The sequence below is a fragment of the Amia ocellicauda genome, chromosome 21 (assembly GCF_036373705.1).
Source record: "Amia ocellicauda isolate fAmiCal2 chromosome 21, fAmiCal2.hap1, whole genome shotgun sequence".
Classification (NCBI taxonomy): Eukaryota; Metazoa; Chordata; class Actinopteri; order Amiiformes; family Amiidae; genus Amia; species Amia ocellicauda.
In genome coordinates, this window is record NC_089870.1 from 8,806,994 (window position 1) to 8,834,449 (window position 27,456).

Below are 27,456 nucleotides of genomic sequence, written 5' to 3' on the forward strand. Positions count from 1 at the left end.
TCTAATATATGTGAATATTTGTTTTAAGGGGAAGTGTTTGCCTAGAAGACTTCCTCAATCTTAGCAAGGTGACCTAGTCAACTGGATGCTGAAAATATAACAAACAAAAATCAGGAGGAGAAAATAATCTATATTAATAATGTTTGAACTTAATTATCAACAATATACATATTATCTGTGTAGCTTTTATTGAACCTCTCTGGATTCCCTCTTACCTGTGGTTTAAGGTCATTGGGGCAGTGTCAGTATAATTTTAAGGTCAGGTTAGTGTCGCTGCTCTCTCTAGCTTTTCAGCTACTTTCAGATCTATCAGTTTTCCACATGGCAAAGACAGAGCCATTTAATCCTGCTTGTATTCAGTGACAGGACACCTGCTGAGTCAGAATTATATATGGCCTCTCTAGAGAACATTAATTATATCGGGGAGGTTTTTGTTTTGTTACTTAAATAAGCGGTTAGGTCTTTATTTCGAATTTTCTGACATGCCGTGTCGTTTTATATTTCTCAGACGTTGAATTGCTAACAATTTTTCCTTTCTCCGTTTGATATCCTAGGTGGCAACTGCATTTTGTAATTGATATTGGAAATAAGCCAGTATTTTTTTGCAGGCTAGTGACACCTATGAACACCTATATGACTGCATTGAACTGTTTTTGTTTTTTTCCCCTGAGCATTTTAGTTGTTCACTCTCAGCTCATTGTAGATCTATCTTAATTGAGCATGTCCGTTCACACATACACTCAGTGGAATTGTTAGGCCTCATTTGTGAGTGATGTTGAAGACAAGCCCAATATAATGGCGTATGTTTCTGTTTTGTATGCAGGCTGCTACAGGTCTTGTTGTCTCCATTTTCTCCATTGCACATTCAGCAGTCCTTATTTCACCAGAAAGGTGAGTCTCTGATTGATACAGGTCAATGTGGCCCCTCTACTATCAGCAGAAATGTATTTGTCTTTCTCTTAAATATTTTCAGCTCCTTTGAAATTATTCCAAAATAACAGTAAAGAAATTTCAAGCAGTTCTGTCCACTTTCAATGCTGGTCTTGTATGTTGTTGCATTGGACAAAGGTGGTATAGAAAATGACTAAATCGTTTGAATTTAACGGTAAAAAATCATGTTTTGCTGTCACCAGGTAATGATGAGAGCAGCTGTTTCTCCTTCCTACGTTTCATAGACGTCTCTCCGGCCGAAATGTCCAACGTGATGCTCCAAGGAACTTTAGTCAGGTGAGTCCAGGAAATGCTGGGAAGATGTGATGTGTCTGTAGGCATCTCCTGTTTCTCTGCGAGGGTCTGATCTCCTTTTCCCTCTCCCAGGTGGTTAGCCCTTTTTTTGTCTCTGAAGTCTTCTTACCGGCTTCATCAGCGTCGCTTGTGGTCGGTGGAAGGGGAAGAGCCCAAGGCCCCATCTGAGTTTCTCTCCAACAAGGACCTCATTTTGTGGCTGGACCGTCCCACTTCCTTCCCAAGTGCTCACAGCAGTTCTGTTTTACGGGTAAGGACCAACACATCAACCATTTAATTGTTCACTGGAATGAAATGGGTTATCCTCAAATATCCCCTAGTCATACCGTTCTCTCACCAGTGCAAGTGCCTCATACACACTGTGTTGTAATCCCACGTTCAATGTCGTTTTTCACATCAGCCTTCTCTCATGGTACTTACGTTACATTACGTGATTACATTCAGTTGAAAGAAATAAGCTTGGATTTAGACGATTAATTCCATCTATGACAGTTTTTTGTAATGTAGTATTGGACTTTCAAGTCCATATGCATTTGGGGGTTTTGTATCCTCTATTTTGTACCTGCAAACAACAATCGGAGAATATACCCTCTCTGGGGAAAGTAGTGGCTTGAAATTGATACAAACCGACTTACATGGCGTTTGTTTTCCCATGGCTTTACTCATTTACCTCTAACTTACCAGTGTATTGTTTTGTGCTGATAGAATGGAGTGTGTAGTGCTTTCTGTCAGGCCTGTGTTGTAACAGTTTTAATCCCTGCCATTCGGTCCCTGTTGAGAATCTGATCAGGCAACCTCGTGATTAATTGAAGAGGTGGCTGGAGTCCTGTTTCAGGTTGAGAGCTATTGCTTAATACTTCAACAAAGCCAGGAAGGAATTTGGGGGAGAAAAAGTGCTGTGTCAATGTGCAGGGTAATTTCTGAAAAGCATGATATACTTCAAAAACGAAACGTGTCCTTATCTAGGCTTGTCTTTAAAGGTAGTTTGTGAGTCCTATTAGTGGTATTTTGTAAGGCAGAAACTCGAGACTGCCTTATCAATCTCCAAGTCATTTTTCCTCAAGAAGAGCGTCCCCCAGCTCAAACCTGGCGTGCTCTGGGGTGTTTTCTGATACGGTTCAAACGCACTTCGCACACCTCTCCTCTTCTGCATGGGTTCGTTGGCTCAGGTGATTTTGCACAGGCATGTTTCAAAGAGTGAAGCTGAAATCTGACTAGCCCAACACTGAGATCTGGCACCATTTCAGACACACGTCTCAGGGAAACCATTGATCACCTTGAGTGTCACGGAGCTTCTGAAAGTCCCAGCTAAAGAATTAATTATTTTGTCGAAGAAAAATATTTTAGGGACACGTGTCGCAAATACACGTCAAGATATATTTCCCTTCCTTTTTTTTTTTCTTTCTTTTTTTTCTTTTTTTCAATAAATGTACACAGGAGATGGAATCTATCTATTCAGGTTTCAAGTGAAATGTTACTTACTTAAGTGCTATAGATTAACACTCAAAGAGACCATACTAATATCTATATATTACTGAAACTCAATTATGAAGAACCTTCTATTAAATTACAGTTCAGTTCTATGGAGAGCCCTGAGTGGTGTATTCTGGGTAAGTGTTTCTCTTAGCATTGAGCAGGGAGTCCAGACTCCAGCAGAGGGAACACTTGACACACACAGTTGGACTCAGTGGCAGGAGCTTCCTTTCTTCTGGCCTGGATCAGTTTCCCTGATCTCTCTCTCTCTCTTTTTTTCCTTTTTCCTCATTGGAAAATGCCAGTGGAACTTTTCAATAGAGGATGTAAAAGATCCGGCACTGACCGAGGTGGGCCGCTGCCCTCCCATGTCAGCCTGACTCGGCAGCATCGGTGTCCGAATGGTGTGTCCCACACGGACGCCCTCCCACGGAGCGCTGCTCATTTTCCACGGCCCCCTTGCTTGGTTTTAGTTCTGAGAGGAACGTCTTGGCAACGTAAACTGTGTTTCCAGTGTCACTTACAAAACAGCTGACAGCTCAGCATGCCATGTGTTACTGAGAGCCATTTCGACATGCTTAGCAGCTTTTCCCTATAATTGATGTGTGACGAAAATACAGAACTTCTTGTCGATTTTGCAGACAACTGTACGGGTTTATATTTTCTGTTTCAAAATAATCATAATTAAAGTAACTTGCTCTTTTAGGCCAAGTGAATGGATAATGTACATTTGCTCAGCCACTTTGATCAGGTAATATATAATTGTAAAGTCTTCCTTTGTGCTAAACTGTTGTAGGTACACCATTGTAAACAATCTATTTGCAGCTTATTTTCCAATAAATATAATTTAAATATAAGTTATACTCTCTAGCTTTCTAACTGTAGCTTAACATCTGTTCCACTGTAGTACATTCAGATCATTGGTTTGTTTGAGAAGGTGATAATTCAATACCATAATCAATGAGCTTGTTGTAATAAAGACCTGTAATACAACTGGAAGATTTTTGTAATTAATTAAACATATTTTCCACTAGGGGGCACTGTATAACTGTTTGGGAATGACTAACTTGGCCACTCGTTATGAGATATCTATAAATGAAAATTGCAAAGACATTAAATACGAAACCTCAGATAAGACTGTTAATGATTGATTCAGGACTGCGATCCCATCTGCACTGCACTCTGATTTGAGAGCTTTTTATTTTCAAACGCTTATAAAATAGCCTTTATGAGTTTATCACCGTGCTTCTGTGAATCATATAGTATGTTGACAAAGTTTCAAGTCAAATTTGCTTTGACTGATCCAGTTGTGCCCATGTCTGTTCCAGGACCTCATTTTCACCAGCCATAGCTGTGCAGTGGCTGGCCATTGTGACGTGGTCATGTATCGCAGGAGAGCAGCTACCTCAGTTGTCCGGCCATGCCAGCCCACGGAGTTCCCCAAGTTCCTGTTCACCTCGGCACCACGGGTAAGACCCAGAGAGCTGAGGCAGAGAGATATGGAGACATGTTGGCTGCCCTGTTAACCTCCAGCGTTTCAGTGTTTGCCTCTACAGTCCGAAGTTTATCTGTAATGTTTGCCTTCTGGGAAGATTAATTTAATTGATTTTAAAATGCCAAATCTGAGGCAGAACTTCACTATGTGTAGCCTAGTTTTTACGGCATGGGCTGTCAGAGAGAACAACTTTGGGAAACTTTTAACTGTCCTACTGTCCTTATTTTGCTTTAACATTTATAATCATATACATTCTCCATAAAAAAAGCTCCTCATTTTGAAGCAGATGAGTTTATTGGCACACAGTGGTTGTTAATTTATTTATTGCTCAATGGTGGTGCCAATATTGTCAGAGGAATACTTTACACTTAGACACTATATTATCCCCGTGCTGCTGTCTGCCACCTGGCCTACAGAGTGTTGACTGAGGCCGGGTTATATAAAATGCTTTGCGTTTTCATTGCTCGTAGATCAAAGCAGCGCGAGTAGAGAGTTACCCATGACCGCCCCTTGGAGGCCTTGCGTGCAGCTCAGGTCTATTTGGTTGCTGTATAACAATGATAACCTTATCTTGTAAACATGTGTTGGGTGTTTGGTTGCTGCTGTTGAACCGAACATAGTACTTGAAACCAGTTGTGTAATGTAATCCCTCTGTGAGCGTTCTCCCAATTCAGACCAATGCAGTAGAGATTGAAAAAAGCCAGGAAAATATGCTTTAGTTTCAAGTTGTTTTAACCGTGATTCTGAGCCGAGGAATGTAGTTCCTCGAATTGTGTTGTTGTGTGTCGCGATATACACCGTTTCTGTGTTCTTCAGAGGGCTGTGTACCTGGAGAGACTTCACTGCATTGGAAATGTGTTAGGAATGATTTGAAAGAGTGCTTTTTGTTGTGTTATTGACGAATTGCAGCAGTTTGCACGGCCAGACTAACTACAACTGAGCATCTCTTTGGAAGGGTGATGAAAATCGATAAAACAAAGAGGAAATCCGCTAAGATTCACCGATTGTCCCTGAATTGTAAACCTTGCCTTTTTTTTGCGTTGAGAACAAAGAAGTCAAAACAAACGCAGATGTATAAATTATTTCTTCATTGAATTGATATGTCATTGTATTAATTATTGCAGGAACTCGCCTGCTGTAATTCAAAGAAATTGAATTGGCTATGTTGGGTAAAAGGAGGGCTTATTTCTTTTGGCAGACAATTGATAGGAAAGTCATTTATTTTTTTACCAAACTTCTCACTATAATGGCAGGAAATGTCAAGTAGAGCATGACAGTGACAAATTGGACTTGTCGTACCCATCCAGAACAAGTGCCATTGAACTGGAACAGCAGGCTGGGAATCAAACACTGCATTGTGTCAGACTTTCGGAAACAAAAAAATATATATATATTTTTTTTTTATAACATTTTCGTTGTTCAAGGTGATTTATTATTATTTTATCCTGAAATATGAAGTCCATAAATCTCACTTATAAAGGGAATATTCCTTGGAAGACCAATATCTACTGCTGTGTCCCGTCAGGCAGGCAGTTTTAATATTAATCCGAGCTTCTGTCTTTCATGTTTTCTAAATGTTTCTAATCGTTACATTACACCTGGCAGATATATTTAAAGCAGTGTGTGCATATATACAATTAATTAAACTCCAACACCTAATTTGTTTGTATCCCTTCCTCCTTCCATATCAAGCAAGATTGTTTTTCACTTTTGCCCCATGCAGATTTTTTTTTATTTCTGTCTCGGGCAGGAGAGTGACGTTTGTTTGGAAACCCTTATCAGACCCTCGGTGGGAATTAAGAATGGGATAACAGGCCTGTTTAAGAGAGATAGGAACTGGCCAAACTGTCCTCCCAACACCACTCGCCTTATCGCACTTGAGCCAGATTGGAGGTGCTGCCAGTAGCCGAGTGTTTGCTCGTGAAAACCTTACAATGCGTTATGGGTGTCTATCTTGTTTTTTATTGTTGGGCGAAGATTTGTGATAGTAGGCTTCAGGTTACGTTCACAATCATGGATTAGAAACATTTTCTTAACTTGCAGCTGTATGGATAGTATAAAAAGTGAAATCTATGCAGACAAATAAACCATTGTACAGAATGAGATGCAGTGAAACCTGCACAGTATGGGGTTTCGTGTTTGGTGTTTTGAATCTCCAGTGCTTTTTGGAAAGAGTATCTTCCTAAGTTTTTGTTCCCCCAATCCCATGTACGAGACTTCCACCTCGCAGCCCTGTGGCAGTCCTTCTGTTATCCATCAGATCGCGGGTAACAGTTCCCATTATTGTAAAGCACAGACAATTGTTCAGGAGCTATCTGCAGGAGGAGGTGTCTCCTTGACCTTTGGCTACTCCCTGTCAAGTGATCTCAATTCCAGGAAGTTCCCCCTCTAAGAGGTTCGCTGACTTGTGAAGACGGCTGGTAAGGAGATGCAAACACAGCTTTTCCAGGTGAACAGCGATTGGGCTTTAAGAGAATGAAAGGTGACCCATCTCTTGAGTGTTTTCACATTTCCCATGATGGTCCAGCCCTTGCCATTGACCGAAGGTGGTGCCTTGTTTATATTGAAAACCCCCAAAGGCTCTTCATTGTGACAGACCAGTGAAATACCCGAACGTGCATATTCTCAACTGAGGGTATCTTATGCCAAGAATATATCCTTGATCATTTGCTCGCTCTTATTTTTTTAGTAGTCCGTCATGTTAACCAGTTTGTGTGTGTTTGACAAGATAAAACTGCTGGCTTTTTCTGTTGGTTTCACATCTGTGAGTTATACATAGAAAATGATCAATTCCTGTGGAAAAAATGTGTTGATGCATCGTGAGAAAAATGAAATAAAAGTGATTCATGGTGTGTCTTAGCAGATCAGTGGCCGTAGATCAGAGATAAAGATCTTAGAATAAACATTCAGATTCGTGTAATTTTTCATCTAGGTTGCTTTAGAATATGTCTGATTTGTACAGTAAATACAAGCCTTTAATAATTGAAGTAGGAGTTTGGAAATTTAGCTACTTGTGGTTAGTATTTTTATTTAAATTCATGTCTTTGTGTTTTATTTGTTTTCATTTCACATGTGCTTTCATATTTTCAGGGCAGGTCTGGACCCCCTTGTTTTCACGGCACACAGTTTTCGATCTAAAACCGGCACGTCGCTGTCCCATTTTGTGTCCGCCAGGTGACGGCGGTGCCCATGGAGCGATACTGCAATGACCGCAGTGCCGAGTACGAGTGGAGGGTGGCGCGGGACGGGGGGAGCCTCACAGCCAAGCAGTGTTTTGTGTACGGGGCCCCCGAGTTGGCAGCCAGCTGGATGGGAAGACAGCAGGCCTTCTTCCCCTGCACTCCTGGGGGCGTGATGGCCCTGTACCCCAGACATGGCTGGTCATTCATCAGAATACCTGGTAGGAACCCAAAACTGGATCCAAATCATTATTATTACTGTTGTTTTTACTGTGCGCCATACAAAAATGCACACATCAAGAATTTGGCTCACATTAAATACATCCACACAGTACAAGCGAAATTCAAAGGGACTAACTGTCTTTCTGGCCTCTTCCGGTGATCGTGATAATTATTTTACCTGCCACCGTGCTTTTAGAAAGGAACGTCCCTCTGAAAGGAATTGCGACGCGTTTAATAATGCCTCGGCTTTAAGAGCAGCCACAAATGTAAACACTTTGGCCTTTGTGAAATGATCAAGATAAGTGCACTGATCTCCGAGAGGAAAAAACACCCGCTCTGTGCCAGATCACTTCATCTTTCCCAGACTGGGCAAAAAAAAAAAAAAAAAAACGTCTGTGAAAAACGACAGCAAGGTCACCCTGAAGGCCGGGATCAGGAGCATGGCTGAGCGCAGGCTGCGACTATCCCACAGCACAGCGGCCCCAGACCAGCGCTGTCAGCACTTCCACTCAGATTTACTGCGTCAGGTGTATCAGGCTGGGTCCCACGCCGGCCTCTATGCCTTTTAAGGAAGGGCTGTTGAGACCTAGCGCAAAAAAAAAAAATAAGCAATACATCCCAGTGCCAAAGAATGCTTTTAACCCCCCCAAAAAACAACAAAAACAAATAAATTACAGTAACGTTGCGTAGCTTGGCGTACAGTTGATGTCTGAGAGGCGCATTTGTGCTGAGTGCACAGCAAAACGTCTAAGAAGCTGGGGGGGGTTGAAAGGGAAACTGTACCATGTCCATGTTCCTTATATGGTCCTTCTGTCTCGTTTAACCCCCAGACACCAGGGTACATTGATGATGGTCCCTCGGGGAGCCTGCTTCCCCATAGTTAGTCATTGTGCCTGGTGACTAAATTAACCCCACCTCAACCCAGGAAATACTGTAATGACTTATTGCTGATTCTACTAGAACTGTATCTTGAGAAAAGAATCAGCACTCCAGCACCAAATCAGAGCTGTAATTGTGTGGGAATCTCGCGAAGTGAAGGAGGACAAAGCAAGGAAATTCTCGCCACTCTATTGGTAATTGTTTGCGAGTGACATTATGTAAGAGCAGTATGTGACAATGGCTCCAAACACAGCCAGACTGAGTCAGGGACCAGAAGAGAGGAGTATTGGAAACGGTGTCGACCGTGGCGTAACGTATCGTACGCGGTCAGTTATCAGAGAGCTGAGTGATGATGGGGAAGGAAGGCGCGACGGGGAAGGAAAGCGCGACGGGAAATGAGCACGATTTCCATTAAAATGGTTAGATCTGTTCCGGCAGAAACAACCGTGTGAGTTCTGGACTCTACTACATTCCTGTTAAGCAAAACTATGATGGGCTTCCACACCCTCTCTGTGATTTAATACTGCGAGCCTTCGATGAGAAGTTTGTTACACTGCCGCGAATTCTCATCAAAACCCCGCAGCTCACGATGTTAAAGCATCTGAAGTTCTCTTCACATAGTTCCTCTTCATCCAGAGCTGAATTATCTGACCATGAACAACAGAAAAACACAATTAAATGATCAGAAATGCCTAGTAGAATGGCAAGGTTGTAAATTGCCATCGTCCAGTTTGACACTTTTTTCGCGTTTTGTGGGAGAACTGCAATAGCGTCTTCAAATTTAAAATGTGCTGGGCTGGAATTGTGGCTCTAATTTCCTACAGCAGAGAAAGCTTCTAGATTAAAATACTGTATGCTTAAAAAAAATGTAATTCATTGAATGCAACTTTAAAAGCTTTTTCAATAAAGGTCTCAAGTAGTAATTAGGAGATTAAGTACTGAAGTATAAAGCTCTGCGCACAATAGCTTTAGATTTTCTTTTATTGCAAACTCTAAATGAGACATAGAAATTGTCTGGAAATGCATTGGGATCTGCGCTTTCCAAGTCTGTGGGAAACATTTGGTTCCCTTCCTGTTCTTTGAAAGAAAAATGTACTCCAGTAAAATAGCAGGAAATATCCTGAGTCTTTTGATATTAGCAAAACAAGTTGGGTACATTATTGTTTACAGTTAGCATTTGTTGGACCATCTTTATCTAAAAAACAGGCTTCGGTTAGTTTCTGTTCTTGCTGAATAGTATACCCTGGCTGATTCTGATCCATAGGATACTCCTAAACAAAACACGTCTTTAAGTTTAAACACAGGATAGAAACGGAGGAAACAATTAGGTGTCTTGGTGGGCCATAGCACACGATACTGTAAAATGTTTCGTATGAAAGGCCTAAACCACAGTGCTGAGATGTAAGCAGAATTAGATCACTTATTTGCAGCTGTAATAGTTGATTACAATATTTGCCCCCCTGTGATAAAAGTTTGACAAAACCAAGGAAAACATGCTAAGCTGTGTAAGATGACTTGTTGTGAATAACAATAGTTTATTTAAATTATTTCTAAGTAGTTTTTGAAATGGCATTTTGAGTCCAACACTGCCTGATGTTGTTTTTGAAAGCGGAAAACGTTTGTGCTGGTGTGTAACCCATCTGTTCTCCAGAAAACCCGTTGATAAAAGACTGGGGGGGAGATGGCGCGCTCAGAGCAGTAAATGGCAGCGTGCATCTCTGAAGTGTGTCCAGCCGCTTGAAAGAGGAAAGCTCATCTGTTGTTTGTTAAGCAGTTTTAATTTAATTTATTTACTCTTTAAAATTCCTGTTACTTTACTAGTCTTTCAAATATGTTATAATCTGATCATTTCCTTTGAATAAATATGGATTTGATTTAAATTGTATTAATAATAATAATAATAATTGGGGAAAAAAATAGATTGAACTCTCTCAATGTTGGAATTATGCTATCTGAAGCAAATTAGAAACAGTAGAATACTAAAGCTGATTAAACCTTTTTTTTTTTTTTTTTAATCAGTTACCAGTAAGTGTAGTTTGTCCGTAGAAATGTGAATTTATTATTTATAGGATCGTACCAGTAGGGGGAGCTATTGCCGCTTACATTATTCTCCGAATCATGAAATATAATAGGCTTTAGTTTCATGGAGAAGGTTGATTAAAGAAAACAGCATTCTGTTTGTTAATATCACTACATTGAAGGGGTCACTCTTTATATAAAAACAACATGATCTGATATATGTAACTTTTGGACGCCATTTAGCAAATAAAAATGTTGCTTTTTTCGAGATTATTTGTTTTGACATTCTTTGCTTCTCAGCACAGTAATGCTGATACCCTAATGTGTAATAACATGTGATTATTTGTTCTCTTTCGTCTCCGAAATCCTTTCCTAAAGCCTTTGTTTATAATGACTACATTCCATGTACCCTTCTCAAGGGTGAATTTAGATATATCTGTCTATTATGCAATGAACTTTGATTGCCAGTGACTTTTTTCCCTTTTAAAGGACTATTAAGCCTCAAGTCTAAAAAACAGACTTTCCAGGGAATTGTACTCAATGCAGTTGATTCATTATTGACATTTTTCTGTGTCCTGAAAGCAAACGCAGTATAATTTAGGCTAGGTGAGAATCATTCCTGTAATGTTTTTATCAACTAGACAAGACTCCATACTCGCTTAAAGTATAGGAAAGCAGCTAAAGAGCATTGTTACAAAGCAGTAGTAGTTATGTGTCAAGATGAGACGTTAGCCCAACACTTCACAGGCCAATGAAAAGACATCCTGTATTGATAATGATATTAAAAGTCTGTTTTTGGGGACACTTGGCCTGTATTTTGGGGAATACATGATATCAAGTTCACAGTAGCTGTTGATTGGAAACCTCAGTATAAATCTGAGTTACTTTAAGTGGTGCAAGGCAATGGTTAAATCGTGTGAGCTTGTGGAAAGTTTTTTTTTTTTTTAATGCTCAACGTTTGCCATACAGACATCAACAGCCCTGGTCACAGGAAGGCAAACATCCTGAAGTGCACTGGCACTAAGAAACAGGCTCTCATGGACATCCACTTGGGGACAGGTCGGGATGAAACAGACTTCCAACAGGCCGAGCGCTTTAAAAGAGTCACCAGGAAATATCTTTTAAAGGCTGAGGAGGAGACTGAAATAACAGACAAGCTGATCCAATATGAAGCCCCCTCTGACCTGCTATAAGCGTGATGCTCAGCTCTGTGGATGACTGTTCTCCATGACATAGTATTCCTGACAACTGCCTGTGTTGTGCTATTATTTTTGTTCTGAGGCCTTCTTTGCAGCTTTAGTTAACATTTTTAATATCGGCATAGACTCTGTCATGATTAGAGTTTGGAGTGTTTTGATTAATGTGAGTGAATTCACTGGAATTTTTTGTATCTTGCTGATGTCAGACTGAAACATTAATTCTTACAAACTGAATTGAGTGGGAAGAAATTAAATGAGTGTAATCTGATGACTCTCTTTTAACCCAACTAATATCACCAGTAATCGGTTCCCAGTAATCAGCCCTGACCTTGGAAACTGATGGTAAATCGGCAGGAAACGGTCTCCCCCAAAAGCCGGCCTTTTCACCTGTAAACAAAACTGTTTACTATCAGGGCAAACACGCCATATTCCAGACTTCACCAGCTTTGGTTTGGCTAAATGAAAATGAGATTATTTTAATAAAATTATGTGTAATAAAACAACAATTATGCGTCTGTCAGCTTCAGTAATTAGTAAACGGCAGCTCTCTGGCAGGTTTTTAATTAGGTCAAGCATCGGTCATTTCAGACTTCTGGCTGTTTAATGAATCTGACTAGGTTTGTTTGAAAGATATCGGATTACGCGATGCCCTACATCGTAAAAGGTTGTTTTGGCATAAACACACACAGTGTATTTAATGGGGCTGCAGACCTTGCCTTGCAGCATTTTTTTTATTTTTTTCGTACTGTTAAATTGACCTAGGGATAGGATTTGTGTACACACTACTGCCGGAGCCTCCGTAACCGCCAAGAAAAATGCCGCGATCAAGACGATTCTGCTATCATGAAAAAAGTTTTGCATATTACTTGCTGCAAAATACTTTTTTTTTTTTTTTACCGATTTTCTAAAGTTTCTAAAGTTCATGTTATGTAGATGCTTATGGCAGTCAAGCGTGCTGTTTGTTATATTTATTTTTATTGCTCAACAACATGTCAGTCTTTTCTCTCTGTAAAGGATTCTTTATAGAGCTCTGAATCAGTAGGAATGAGTCTGTGACTTACATTAGTCATGCAAATTCAGATACACCAAGAAACACTTTTACATCCCTTTACCGGGATTTCGATTTTTTTTTTGTCAATGCTTCCTGTCCAATTTGTACCATTTAATGCAATGGTATATATTCAGTTAGAAGTTTTCCTACAGATAGATCCTCACCCTGGGATCTGCCTCTGGCTCTGGGGTGGAAAATCCTGCAGGAGGTTTGTGTTCATTAGGGCTGTAATTAGTCTCTTTTTAACTCAGTGGGAGCGTGACCTTCGGACCCTGGCCAGCCCCTATGGTGTCAGGAGGTCAGGGTTCAGCACTAGTGCACATTAGCATGCAGGTGGAAGCTGCAAAAATTTGTGTAACCAGATAGCTGGAGCGTTCGTCTTGTACATAACTGCAGGATACAGGGTTGTCCACAGCAATCCCTTACTGGCCCATTATTTTGGAGAGGTAAATGAATAATGAAAGCTCATGAACCTGTCATTCTTGATAGAGAAAAATACCTGAAATAATCTATATTATTAAGAGATTTGGAATCACGCATTGTTTGAGGAATTTATTGTCATCTCATTGCTGTTGATAATTAAGCAACAGGCCAATGGAAAGATTCACAATCCATCTTTACTAATGGATGAAAATACAACAAAGACAAAATAACTCACTCATTATTTGCTAAAGTATACCTCTTTGAAGGTATTGATTAGTGGAGGGAAACAGAACAGAAGTGGATGGCGTGTATTCAGGTTTTGGTCTTCCTAAAGAAAGTGGTCTGAACCCAAGCCATCATTAGAAACCTGTAGCCTCGATAGTCCTGAGTTCATTGCTAATGGTGTTTTCATCACCTGGACCTTCCTGAAGCTGCTTCTCAAAGCAGCGCAGAATGAATGCAGACCTCTTCAATGGATTCTCCAAACAAGACGTGACAACACAAGCGACCCCGAACTCCGCAGTCGTTCACAACCAGCGGTCAAGATCTGACCGCGCGTGCCCCCCCCCCTCCGCAAGCTCTCCTTTCAGAGACAACGGCCAATAGACACACAGTAGTTAGTTAGTGCTGATTTGGCATGCTGTTGTGAAGTGTGGGCTCTGTGAATGGGGATTATACTGTGCCCTCATGAGTCCTGCACAGCTGGCAGATGAAGAGAGGTTTTGGAGTGTCTCTGGCCTGGGTCAGACCGGCTTTCACATCCCAAGCTCTGATGAGGGTTTTCCGTGACACTTGACCTGACCTCCAGCAAGGTCAGCGCAGATTCCCTCTACTTCACAGAACCTCTACTTACAAATTACTGTTTATCATCTTATTATTCCATTATACTGGGTTGCTTTAAATCCCTGTTAGGGTGATGGATTCCTTTTGCTGGGCTGCTAGTAACGATTAAGTTGCTAGTTTCTGAGAAAAGTAGAAAATCTCTTCTTTCATATCATTTGAAAAGTGCTTTTTTTATTGATTTGTTTTTAATGTATATTTGTATGTATGTGTGTATCTGTGTTATAATATATACCGTAAAGCTTCCAATACTCAATGGGTCTCAAATAGCAGCTGGTCTCTAATTGTCGCCGGGTTTATTTGCATAATCATGTAAACAAAAGCCGGTCTCTAATAAATGCCAGGTTACTTGACAGTGTTTTATAAATAAAGAAAAGGGAAATTGATAGTTTCCAAATATGCATTAACACATTTGATATAAACTTCCACAACATATTTATGTAAACTTTTACTTTTAGTTTTTGCATCTTTCTTGTTTTCAGTAAATATTTATACTGTATATGTATTTTTAAAAAACACCATCACATGTGTTTTTATTAATTTATTTCTCACTTAAACATATATACACTCACCTAAAGGATTATTAGGAACACCTGTTCAATTTCTCATTAATGCAATTATCTAACCAACCAATCACATGGCAGTTGCTTCAATGCATTTAGGGGTGTGGTCCTGGTCAAGACAATCTCCTGAACTCCAAACTGAATGTCTGAATGGGAAAGAAAGGTGATTTAAGCAATTTTGAGCGTGGCATGGTTGTTGGTGCCAGACGGGCCGGTCTGAGTATTTCACAATCTGCTCAGTTACTGGGATTTTCACGCACAACCATTTCTAGGGTTTACAAAGAATGGTGTGAAAAGGGAAAAACATCCAGTATGCGGCAGTCCTGTGGGCAAAAATGCCTTGTTGATGGTAGAGGTCAGAGGAGAATGGGCCGACTGATTCAAGCTGATAGAAGAGCAACTTTGACTGAAATAACCACTCGTTACAACCGAGGTATGCAGCAAAGCATTTGTGAAGCCACAACACGTACAACCTTGAGGCGGATGGGCTACAACAGCAGAAGACCCCACCGGGTACCACTCATCTCCACTACAAATAGGAAAAAGAGGCTACAAATTGCACAAAGCTCACCAAAATTGGACAGTTGAAGACTGGAAAAATGTTGCCTGGTCTGATGAGTCTCGATTTCTGTTGAGACATTCAGATGGTAGAGTCAGAATTTGGCGTAAACAGAATGAGAACATGGATCCATCATGCCTTGTTACCACTGTGCAGGCTGGTGGTGGTGGTGTAATGGTGTGGGGGATGTTTTCTTGGCACACTTTAGGCCCCTTAGTGCCAATTGGGCATCGTTTAAATGCCACGGCCTACCTGAGCATTGTTTCTGACCATGTCCATCCCTTTATGACCACCATGTACCCATCCTCTGATGGCTACTTCCAGCAGGATAATGCACCATGTCACAAAGGTCGAATCATTTCAAATTGGTTTCTTGAACATGACAATGAGTTCACTGTACTAAACTGGCCCCCACAGTCACCAGATCTCAACCCAATAGAGCATCTTTGGGATGTGGTGGAACGGGAGCTTCGTGCCCTGGATGTGCATCCCACTAATCTCCATCAACTGCAAGATGCTATCCTATCAATATGGGCCAACATTTCTAAAGAATGCTTTCAGCACCTTGTTGAATCAATGCCACGTAGAATTAAGGCAGTTCTGAAGGCGAAAGGGGGTCAAACACAGTATTAGTATGGTGTTCCTAATAATCCTTTAGGTGAGTGTATATTGCTGTATAGGTGTAGTGCTGTTAATTGTAGTGATTGAACTAACTGTCAATTATGTCAGTGACATAAACAATGCAATAATGAAGTATAATGTTGATATTTTGGTTTAAAGCGTATTTCCACAGTTTTGTGGTGCTTTTTTGTTTATTTAGCGAGAGTTCACAGTATATTGAATCTTAGACTGCTAATGGAATAACCGGTATCTTCTTGTCAATCCAGTATATAGTTCACCATACATTGAAAGTGATTTGTTTGCATCTTTGGAAAGCAAATTATTAAAAAATAAGAACAATTACAAAAATAAATAAAAGCCTGGCCTATTAGCCTACTTCTACAATGAAGCAATGTTACAGGCTCTTCTTACCCTGCATCAGTCCGCAATGTCTTTTTATGTATGAATGTTTAATACAAACACCGGTCTCCTACAAACGCCCGTCTCCAGTTGACGCCGGGGCTTCTTTAAGTTATTTGGAATAAATGCCGGCGGCTCATCACCATCAGACAGGCTATATGGATCCACTGCTGGATGAAGGCCTCCCCAAGATTTCCACTTTCTTCAATCTATTGAAGAAGGTTGTCTTCTAGGTCTTTTCTCATCTCTTGGATTTATTCGATAGCTTCCTTTGTCGATCTTTGATCTATATCTATTTCACAAATTGGTTACCCTTCAAAAACTGTTCCAGCAATACCATTTTTCAGTTCTGTAAGTGTCATGTATCGGAGTGAGGGTGGCGGTATGCTGGTTTCAAGTAAACCCACAATGCAGTTCCATCAGTGAACGATTTCTGTGTTTGTGTTTGTAGACAAGGAGACTCTGATCACTGACAGCGGGAAGCTGCACACGCTGGATTTGCTCTTGACCAGGTTGAAGTCTCAAGGACACCGGGTTCTCATCTACTCCCAGATGACACGGATGATCGACTTACTGGAGGTAAAGGGTTTTCTGTTTTCCATGTTCAGTGCCTGGAAATGAGACTCGAATAGAGGTGCACGGGAAAGCCAGTCTGGATCTATTGATTATGCTGACCATTGACTGTAAAAGCAAAAGAGTTTTCTTCCCTCTTCCATCAACATAATGCCAGTCTTGTTCTACGAATAATTAGTAAGATATTTAAATCCTGCTTAGTTTTATATTATATATTCTGCCTTTTTTCTCTTAAGAGTTTCAAGAAGTCCACCCAATCCTGTGCAGTGACTAGTCTGAACTACAACAGGTTTTAAAAGCCACTGTTTCCATCAGCAGTGATTTTACATCATATTTTCTGCCAATCTTCCACTAGGTGTCACTCTTTTTGCCTGTTTAAAAATTTTGAAGGTATTTTGACCATGCATAGTTGCCTGACAGGTAATGTTGTGACTCTGAATGTGGTTTCTAGTAGTTTTGATAGATTAAATATATTGTGCGTATCACTAATAAAATGACTGGATGTTAGCTTTGACTTAAGCATTTCTTTAATTAGTTATGTATCGGAGCCCATAGCCTTTCCCTATTTATCTACCTGTATATCACTTAATTAATTTCAAGCCAGTTAATTCAACACTATGGCGTGCAAAGGGACTATAGTGGGCCTGATCAATCACTCTGGCCTCATCAGCAGAATAATGAACCGATTTAACCACCGGACGCGTAAATCCAAAATCAATAGCATCGATTGTGAGCAGTTCCTCGGGGAGGAATTCTCAGCTGTCCCTGCCACGCAGAAGTCGGGCTGCTGGAGCTGAAAGGGGGCGCGCCGTCCCCTCCTCCTGCCTGCTGCGGAACACATTTATCAGTGTGGAAAATTGGTAATTAGTGTGGCCTCAGCTGCTGAGACAGAAACTCATTAGGCAGGTGTGTGAGCGAGTGGCGGAGAGAAGGGCACAGAGAGAGAGGGAGAGAGAGAGGTGGGGATGGAGAGAGACAGGAGGGAGGGAGTGGGAGCGTACTACGAGACAAAGAGGGAAAAGGCTGTCTGGATTAGCGCCGTGCCCTGAGAGAGCAGCTCCGGTGAAAACAATACCAGCCAGTTCAGGTTGCCTTACCCTTAGTCTGAGCCACACATGTGAAATGACAGAAAAGCAGGGGAATACTGTCATTCACAGCTTCATGTTGTACAGGTTTTATTTCTGAAGTCTCTTCTCCTCAATGTGAACTGCTTTTGCTGTACTTTTACACTGTAGCAGTACTTTGTTTCCACACACACAATGTTTCTTGATGCCTTTGATTCTATGCTGTCTGCTGCTGAGGTTGCTGTGAAGCTGTAAATAGTGTTTACTGTATGAAACTGGCTGGGCATGTGGAAACACCTTGATGATATCACTCTTGTTTTCGTCAAGGGATTTGCCTCAATTGCCATTTGTAGTGCGTATGCCGTGGATGGAAGCAAAGTTCTGCTAATGCAAGAAAATAAATCAATACAAATCTCACCTTTTGATATATTAATTGGGTTCTAGATTGGCCAGTTCAAGTGGTCTTATCCTGACCAAAAGAAGGGAAGTCTCTCAAGGAATTCGAAACTCCAATTATCACTAAACCGCATTTCAGACCGCATTGAGGGCTTTTATGAATATTATTTAAAGGTTTGTGTTTTTTAAAAAGTGGACATCAGAAAAAAATTAATAATACATTAGTTCCAACCTCAAAAGGAAGTCAATCATAGGTATTGCTGAGTTGTAAGTGCAGGACTGAACGCAGAACCCTGGAATTCATCTGGTAATGCGAGAGCGCCAGAGGGCAGCCCGTCATGTTTGAAGTGTGTGCTGAGCAGCGCTGTGCGTGTAATCTAATTGAGCTTTCACAAGTAAGTCTGCTCAGACCCAGGTCTGGATAATGACATCAGCCATGTGTTTTGTATTTGCTGATCTGTATTCCTTTGTTGTATGCTGTGTACATTGTCATACCCATGGGAAGAAGGTCTGTGCTGCAAGGAGTAAACCGACACAGGCTGGCAAATACAATCAAAAGTTTGAAGAGCGTGACCTTTGTTATTCATTTACATCTTTTTTTTTTTTTTTTTTTTCGTTTTTGTTATTCATACCTGGTGGCTGTATTCAGCAAGGGGCCGCACTTCCTGAGCAGGGGGCCACACCACCTGTTTGTTATTTATTATTTTACCTGAGTGAACATGATTTAAAGTTTAAAAGAGCCCAACATTCAATTTATATTAATTTCCCAAAATAAATATATGGCACGTTTCGCTCTTGAATGATACAATGCAATATTTACTAACATCATATGATAAGATTTTAATTAAGTTGCTGTAGGAGTACTACAAGTACTAGTACAAGTACTAAAGATTATACTTTGCCAACAAACCGACAAAGCGGTTTCTGATTTCTTCTTAATGCCAGATCATGTGGTTTGAGCTAATGTTAATGGTTAGGTAGTGATGCATTTATTCACTAAGCCTACCTGCTTGATTTATTTGAGGGTTTTTTTGCGGACAATGCGAATCTCAAGAGCTCAGCTTCCTCGGCATTGCCATAGCAATGAAAGGGCACAATGAGGGATCGCATTGTGTTCGGGAAAAGCCGCAGTTTAGCGCTGACTCTGGGGAGATTGAGAGAGAGGCAAACAAGTTGAAGGAAACAGATGGATGATTTGTGAATGACTGACTGGGACCAGCATGAGAGTATTTAGTGCAGGCAAGTCTGTCTACTACTTCATCATTATTTATCACTCTGGTAAAAGTCAGAGGAGTTTCAGACATTACATTTTTTAACTTGAAATAGTCTTTCAGGTTGTCTTTGTCTGTACCTATATAGACATTTGGAATACTTTAACCAAATCCTTGTCGAACCTTTTTCAAACATTTTTTTTTATAACCTGTTGACCAAAATTAAACCCAGTATTTTAAATGAGGCCTTACTAGCATGCTGTATAATTGTACCATTATTTGCCCTGATTTAAGTGCTTTTCATTTAATATTCACTAAATTGGGTGCTACCTAGTAAGACAGACTAAATTGGACTAAATTGAGTGTTGTGATGAAAAATGATAAAGCACCAAAGAGTGTTAATAAGAAAGCTTTTGTGCATGAGTTTAAAAATGTAGCCCTACCATATGTTCAACCTGCCTAACCCGTCCTCGCCCGTTGCACAGTTCAGAGCCACTTCTCGGAGGATCCAGAGGGTGGCTGTCTCAGTCTTCCAGCCTGGGTTCTGACTGGGAGATAGTTTTGGCAAAGACTCAGTCAGTATTTGAGGATTACATGCTGACATTTATTTGCCTGCAGCCAGGGCTCGTCTAATAACATTAAAGTTATCGAAAGTGCTGATTACCTTTTCAGTGCTACAAGATGTTCTTTAGGGAACCCTGCCAGCTGGAGTTACACTGAAGTGGGGGGAGAAGAAAAAAAGCAAGTGTTCTCATCAGAGCTGAGAGCATCACATGAGGAACAGAGAGTGGGTTCTTGGCACAAGATTACTACAGAGCATTAATGTGAGGTGTCCTCTCGATGTTGACCTGCCGTCGGTGCTGTGCTGGATGTGTAGGGCCCGGAGAACCACTCCACCAGTGGCTGGTTGGCAGCAGATGTAATCAAAGTCCTCAGCCAAATACCTGTGCCCCAAAATACAACCTTTATACTGTTTGTGCTGACTGAAATAACGTAGACAAGAGCTGTATACAACTCCAAGAAACTAATAATTAAATTAGCAAGTACAAACAAATGATTGCTTTATAAACAAATGAAATTAACAACATGAAACCATTAACAATAGAAAGAAAATAATAAAAGTAACATTTCTCACTACACTAACATGTACACAGTGTGTCAATAGTAAAACCACACACTTTTTCCTTCTCCCTCCCAGGAGTATATGGTTTATCGGAAGCACACCTACATGCGCCTTGATGGTTCGTCCAAGATTTCAGAAAGGCGGGACATGGTGGCTGACTTCCAGAGCCGGTGAGTCTGTCAGCAAGGATTCGCTTTCCTTCTCGCAGGATTTGGTTTCCATCCTTCTAATGTCTTCAGGAAGCTGCTTTTGCAATGGAATTTCGGTTTGGGAAGACATTCGGAAATGAGGATTGGACTCTGCATAAGAAAATAACCAATTTTTGAATATTCCTGATTGCAAAGTATTTACTCCAGCAGTATCCTATTAGTTGTTGTACAGAAAATATAAGGCGTCTGATTTATAATGTGGAGTTAATTCAGAAAAAGCTTTGATTTATTGCACCTTCTAATTAATGCTCAGCTGCTTTCGGAACTTGGCTCGCAAACTCCAGAGAATGTGATGTCGATGCATTTTCATTGTGTTTATTTTGTGATTTGTTTTGAATATGTTTCTTTCCCTTCTGTTTTGAATTTTCTCTAAACCACTGGCGTCCAACATGACGCCTTCGGGCCAAATGTGGCCAGCCTGACCCCAGGGTGCCTGAGATTTTTAAATTTCCTAGCACACACAAACTAGTAAGCCAGTGAGGCCTAACTGACTAACACCAGGTGTCCTGTTATCAGCCTATACTAATAAAAATGTTGGCCAGAAATCTTGGAAGTCCTGCTCTAAATTGTTGGAATATAAAAAAAAATCTACTTTGGATATAATTAAAATGAGCCAGACTCATGTATCCTGAAAACATGTACGTTGTACCCATAATCCATTGTGCTGTTCTCCTCCCCTCACAGGACAGATATCTTCGTCTTCCTTCTGAGCACTAGAGCTGGCGGCCTGGGCATCAACCTGACAGCGGCTGACACTGTGAGTTCTCAACGTCCAATCACACCCAGACAAGGAAGAGAGAATAGGGTGGAAATAAGGATTCTGGCTGCTTGATTGATTTTGGATATCAAAGGCAAACTCTGTTCAGGAATTTCAATTAATTAAGTGCTATGAAGATACCCTGTACTGTAATCTTTTCACACACATTGCCTTTTCAGGTTTTTCCAGTGTATTTATCCATAATGATGCCATGGCATCACACTTATTTACCCTAGCTTTACAGTAAGCAAATGGATCTACTGTCTTCATAAAATCTTTGTTGGGGTCCATTTTATTTTGGCAGAAGTTTGTTTTTTTGTTTTACTTTTCGCTGGGATGTACCCTCAATAAGATTATTACAGAAAAATGTTTTAACGGCTAACCATTTTGAGATTTTAGAAACAAAGCTACTAAAAAAATGCCTGCTTTGATATTTAATAGTAGATGCATTAAATAACAAACACAAAACAAACCTTTCCACACAGTTGTTTAGAGTGAATCCTATGAGCAGGATCTGTCCGAAGCATTTTTAAGCGGTTTTAATTCTCTGTACAGTAGATCCTCTGCCTTTGTGTTTTTAGTGGTCGAGTGACAAACTTGCTGTTTTCAGGTGATTTTCTATGACAGTGACTGGAACCCCACGGTGGACCAGCAGGCCATGGACAGAGCCCACCGACTGGGCCAGACCAAGCAGGTCACTGTATACCGGCTCATCTGCAAGGGGACCATTGAAGAAAGGATCTTGCAGCGTGCCAAGGAGAAAAGCGAGGTATATTTGTTTGTGCTTATCTGATGTCCCTTTATTGCTGCTTGGAAATGGGTGCATGAAAGAGCAGTGTGTGACCCCCTGCTGTCTGTTTTCTGCCTCTCAGATCCAGAGAATGGTCATCTCGGGGGGGAATTTCAAACCAGACACCCTGAAACCCAAGGAGGTGGTCAGTCTCCTGCTGGATGATGAGGAACTGGAGAAGAAGTGTAAGCCTTTGGTGATTTTTACAATTTCAAGCAGACCGCTGTCTAAGTGTGTGGTTGAATCGATGAAAGTCTATCCTCAGTTATCCCATCTGTAGTGATGTTTCAGATGACCACTTGCAGTCAGACCGTATAAGATCTTTTTTTTTTAAGATTGTCAGCAAAACCACTGGCTAAAATGGCTTATTTATTATCAGAAGGTTGTCCAGGACAGAGAACAGGACACAAAGTGACTCTTTGTTGCCGCTTTTATTTAATTTCACAAGCGAGCATCTGTTTGTGTGACGACTGTGTGAGAACTTGACTGTGGAGTTCAGTAAGATCTGCTGCAATCCATCCATTAGGAGATGAAATCTGATTAATGTGTGGCAAGCGTTTAGAGAGATCATTGTCACTCTTTTATTGAAATAATGATGGATCTGGGTTAAACTCGGTTATTGAAAGCAGAAGGAATGAAGGATACAGACGTATAACAGAATGGGTTTGGTTTTGCACACAATTAAAATGAACAGAGCCGTTCCACCACCGTATCTTACCATTTGACTAGATCAGTATCCTTTTTGTGGATTTTTGAGTTTACTTTTTGTTTTGGCTCCTGCAGTGAGACAGCGCCAGGAAGAGAAGAGACAGCAGGAAGAGTGCAACAAGGTGAAGGATCGTAAGAGGAAACGAGAGAAATACGCGGAAAAGGTAATGTTTTATCTTGAGCAAAGACCAGAACTGTTTGACCTGTAATACACAAGCACTGATGACTAGGAGGTTTCTTTCGATCAACATCTGCTAGCACAAGAGTATAGACCTTGAAAGACAGACGTATACATTAAAGATTACTATGGCTAGCACAGATTTTCATGACAAGACTTGAATTACTACTACTTGAGTCTACTAGAGACAGATGTTTGCGTATCTCTTCCTCCAATTTTCCTGTTCGCTTCAAACCATAAGAGTTATGCAAGTTACTTTCAAACCCTCTCTTTCTGAGTGTGGCCTGTTCAAATCCTCCAAGACCCTCTGTATTTGGCGAGCGCATGATCTGGGAATCTGTTCAGACCCGCAGAGAGAAGCTCTGTAGCTGGCCCAGTCAAACATCTGTTCACATGACAGAGATAAGCATGGCTTTTTCTTTTCTGATAGAAGAAGAAGGAAGATGAGGTGGATGTCAAGAAGAAAAAGGAAGGCGTCAATATCGTCATTCCTTTCCTGCCTTCTGCGGACAACTCCAACCTCTCTGCGGACGGGGACGATTCGTTCATCAGCGTGGACTCGGCCATGCCCAGTCCGTTCAGCGAGGTGGGGAGCGAGCACAACGCTGTTTTCCCTGATGAAGTGAGGTTCACTAATACAGTTAACATCTCCTTTGTTCCTGTAGAACAGAGAGTTGACGTTTTATTTTGAAGTTAAATAAGTTCTAAATGTATAAATGTATGATTCTCTCTGATGCACACTTTGCTACAATGAGACTTTCCCGTATCGAAACCTCTCTCAGTGTGTCATAAACCCTGTCTCTACTCCCACCAGTGGTGTTCATCCTAGCGCTCTGTCATTGTAGATCTCCATGAGCAGTGAGCTGCAGCCCGGCTCCATCCCTCCCGACGAGAGCAGCAGTGACATGCTGGTGATCGTGGATGACCACATGTCCTCCGCGCCTCAGTCACGGGCCACCAACTCCCCCGCCTCCGTCACCGGCTCCACGTCGGACAACATGAACGGTGAGGAGAGATTCTGGTGAAATGTGTCAGGGGGCTATAACCCAGTTTGGCAATCTATAGTTCCACACTGCATAGAGACTACAGAAAAAGGGAAAAAAGAATTGGGAGTTTACCTGCATGTCGGCCCTGAATGTAATGTTCCTCTCCCTGGTGCTTGCAGGCGTCTCCACTCAGGACACTTCCAGCCCGGGCCGCGGGAGGTCGGGACGGAGCCGCGGGCGCCCCAAAGGCTCAGGGGGAGGGAGCAAGGCCTCAGGGAAGGGCCGGAGCCGCAAGTCCACGGCGGGCAGCGCGGCGGCGATCGCGGGGGCGATGGCGGGGGCCGCGGCCGCTTCTGCTGCAGCCTACGCGGCATACGGGTACAGCGTGTCGAAAGGTACGGTGCTCATAAGTACATTAAAAATCCTGCTACTAGATTACTGACTAGGACCACAGCTTCCACACACACTACCCCAGTACTAGCCTCTCTACACTGGTTGCCAGTACATTTTAGAATTGATTTAAAAATGTTACTAATCACATACAAAGCATTGCGTGGTCTGGCGCCATTGCTGAGATGCAACGTCCCTATCACAAGATCACATGACAACTCGGATCCTCAGACCAGGGACTTTTAGTCTAGGTTGAAATCTAAGGGAGAGTCAGTCCATGTTTTTAAATCGCATCTCAAAACTTATTTATATACACTTGCATTTCCAAATGTATGTAACAGTTTTTTTTATAACATATTGCCCCTCATCGACAAGTTCAACTTCCGGATTAGACTCCTGGAAATGTGTAGGAATATCCTTCCTGCGCTTGACAGGTCACGTTTATGAACGAAAGAAATGATCAGACGGTAATCCTGCCATGCTATTCCTCCTCCTTGTTTCAGGTATTCCCGCAGGCGCTGCCCTGCAGCCGACTTTGGCACGATCGTCCAGCACAGCGGGCTTCATACCCACGGGCACCTCCTCCCCGCTGAGCTCACCTCAGGGCAAGGGTGCCGCCGTGCCCTCCAGTCCTCAGACCTTAAGCCATACCAGCACCCACAACCCCACAACCCCCACCAGGAAAATCAAAGGACCCACTACCTCCAGTGGGCGATAGCGAAGATCAGTAGTTACACCTCAATCCTGAAAACAATGCTCTTAGGCCGCGGCGGGCTTCATCTCATGTAAAATACATATTATAGAGGGGTTCAAACAAAACAAGAATCATCGTTTTAAAAATCCAATATCTATTTAAAACCGTTTGTGCTGCAACAGTAAACTCATGCCAGACCTGAGAAGCAGTGTCTGCCGGCTCTAGCGCTGCAAATAAAAACCAAGACCTCCTGGGGAACATCAGAGGACCCCGAGGAACGTGTCTGCTGGATCCTGCAAACAGAACAGTTGAGTGGCACTGTTGGAGTCATTTGCTCTTCCCCTGTCAGTTCATCTTTGTTTTGTGTTTTAATTTGATGCACACGCACGTCTGTGTGTGTATGTGTGTGTGTGTGTGGTTGTGTACAGGTCTTGAAACTTGGCCTCTCTCTTATTCTTGCGTCTTGCAAGATGATGTAAAGTTACTTGCCTTGTGAGAAATTATTTATAATTTATGTAACGCCAGTGTTGAGTTATGAAATGCTCTTGGTTTGTATAGTATATGAGCTGACACATATAAGAGACCAGTTGTCGATAAAGGGCTAAGAAAAACAAATCATTCCCATCAGAATGCTGTCCAGGTGCATGTGTAGGTGAAGTATTTATTACGTTGTATTTGTGGTTTTTACGCCATATTTCAAACTTCAATGTTTTTTTAACTCGCACAATCAGTGGAATTTCCTGACACAGCTTAAAGGCAAGAACCCTGTTCATTTTTAGTGAATTATTTAAACTTATTTTTGCTGTACTTGGGCCCTGATGTGTAGGTGTTGACCCAACACATGCATTTAAAAAAGGATTTACCTGCTCACTCATTTAGGAAAATCTAACCTGAACCACGATGGTTGTGGACTATGCTTGTACAGTATATGCAGTAATGCTAATTTCATGGGCATTTCTTTTTTTACTTTTCCTATTATTGAGCACCTGCTTGAACTATATTAATCTGATAAGAATTTGCCGTTTAGTAACATGCATATTATGAATATATTTGGCAGGGTTCTTCCCTCTGATCTGTTGCGTACGAAAAGGGAAAATAGAGCAGCATCCTTTAAAGAACATCATATTAGGTTATTTGAGGGTTCCTTTTCGTACTGTTGTCAAAGGATACTTCTGAGGTGAAGACATTGCAGTTTTGTTTCAGTTTTGTTCTACAGGGAGCAAGAGTAACATGAACTGTACAAACGCCTGGCTGGGTGTATCCATGCAAGCCCTAAATTGAACAATATGTTTACTCCTGTGAAATAATTAAATAGATGGTTTTGTATTATAGTCTTTATTTTTTTAAAAGATTAAATATCTGTCATATAATTGTGCCCAAATGAACAGCAAGCAGAACGGACTTGAAAACAATAAAATGAATATTAACTGACATTAGCCGATTCTGAATTTACATCAAAGGACTATGAAAAGGCTTTGATAATATTGATTTTCACTCTAAATGTGTGGACTGACGTCACTTTTAAAACTGGGACATAGCACTGCAGGGTAGTTTTGTAGTAATATAAATACTAAAAGTATTTTTGATTGAATAGTAAGTACTGCTTAATAGCACTGCGTTAAAGATACAGTTGTAAAGGTTATAACAGAAAATTATCCAGTTACATAGCCAGGCAGTTTGATGCTGAACACAAAATGCATCAGCAGTTTCTATACATAGGAGAAAAAAATGAAACAATAAAAGAAAATCCTCAATTTTGACTCGGAGTCACATCTATAACAGCGTCTGTTTATGACAGGATCCACAGAAGACTAGATGCCACATGCTTTATTTCCCTTTGTAAAGCTTGATAAACTATTTTGTGTTGCCTGAATTCAATGTAAATATTGTCAGGGAGATACTCCCAAAAGAAAGTCTTTGTTTTTCCTGTAATGTTTGTCTATTTTTATAGGTAATTGTGTAAATATGTATAAACTGTCCTTTTACTAACTGGAGAAACAAATTCAGAATAAAGAGTGCTAGATAATAATTTTAAATAAATGTGTGTACTTTGTTTCACTTTATCATTATTATTGTTATTATTATTTCTCCTTGAAGCCAGGGAAGCAGGTTGGCCGGTTTCAGGTTGGCAAATAATCTTTAATTAGGGCGTTTTGGTGTTTCTGGGTGTGCATTAGGCATTAAGAAGTATTTTTACTTGTTACCATATG

General features: G+C 41.1%; 1 protein-coding gene across 6 annotated transcripts in view; it reads left to right on the plus strand.

Annotated features, from left to right (window-relative positions):
* Positions 1-27,308, plus strand: part of ino80 (INO80 complex ATPase subunit) — a 42,604-nt gene extending 15,296 nt beyond the window's left edge. For 3 of the 6 annotated variants that reach the window (XM_066694022.1, XM_066694021.1, XM_066694023.1), the window contains exons 22-36: positions 824-891; positions 1,134-1,227; positions 1,318-1,495; positions 4,047-4,187; positions 7,388-7,613; positions 16,619-16,746; positions 20,610-20,704; positions 21,428-21,500; positions 22,111-22,269; positions 22,373-22,475; positions 23,074-23,162; positions 23,607-23,798; positions 24,022-24,181; positions 24,342-24,557; positions 25,056-27,308. In XM_066694022.1, the coding sequence (XP_066550119.1) occupies positions 824-891; positions 1,134-1,227; positions 1,318-1,495; positions 4,047-4,187; positions 7,388-7,613; positions 16,619-16,746; positions 20,610-20,704; positions 21,428-21,500; positions 22,111-22,269; positions 22,373-22,475; positions 23,074-23,162; positions 23,607-23,798; positions 24,022-24,181; positions 24,342-24,557; positions 25,056-25,270 (2,137 nt within the window). In that variant the 3' untranslated portion in view covers positions 25,271-27,308. The remainder of the gene's footprint in view (positions 1-823; positions 892-1,133; positions 1,228-1,317; positions 1,496-4,046; positions 4,188-7,387; positions 7,614-16,618; positions 16,747-20,609; positions 20,705-21,427; positions 21,501-22,110; positions 22,270-22,372; positions 22,476-23,073; positions 23,163-23,606; positions 23,799-24,021; positions 24,182-24,341; positions 24,558-25,055) is intronic. The other 3 variants (XM_066694024.1, XM_066694025.1, XM_066694026.1) reach the window with 3 other exon arrangements.
* The last annotated feature ends 148 nt before the right edge of the window (positions 27,309-27,456 follow it).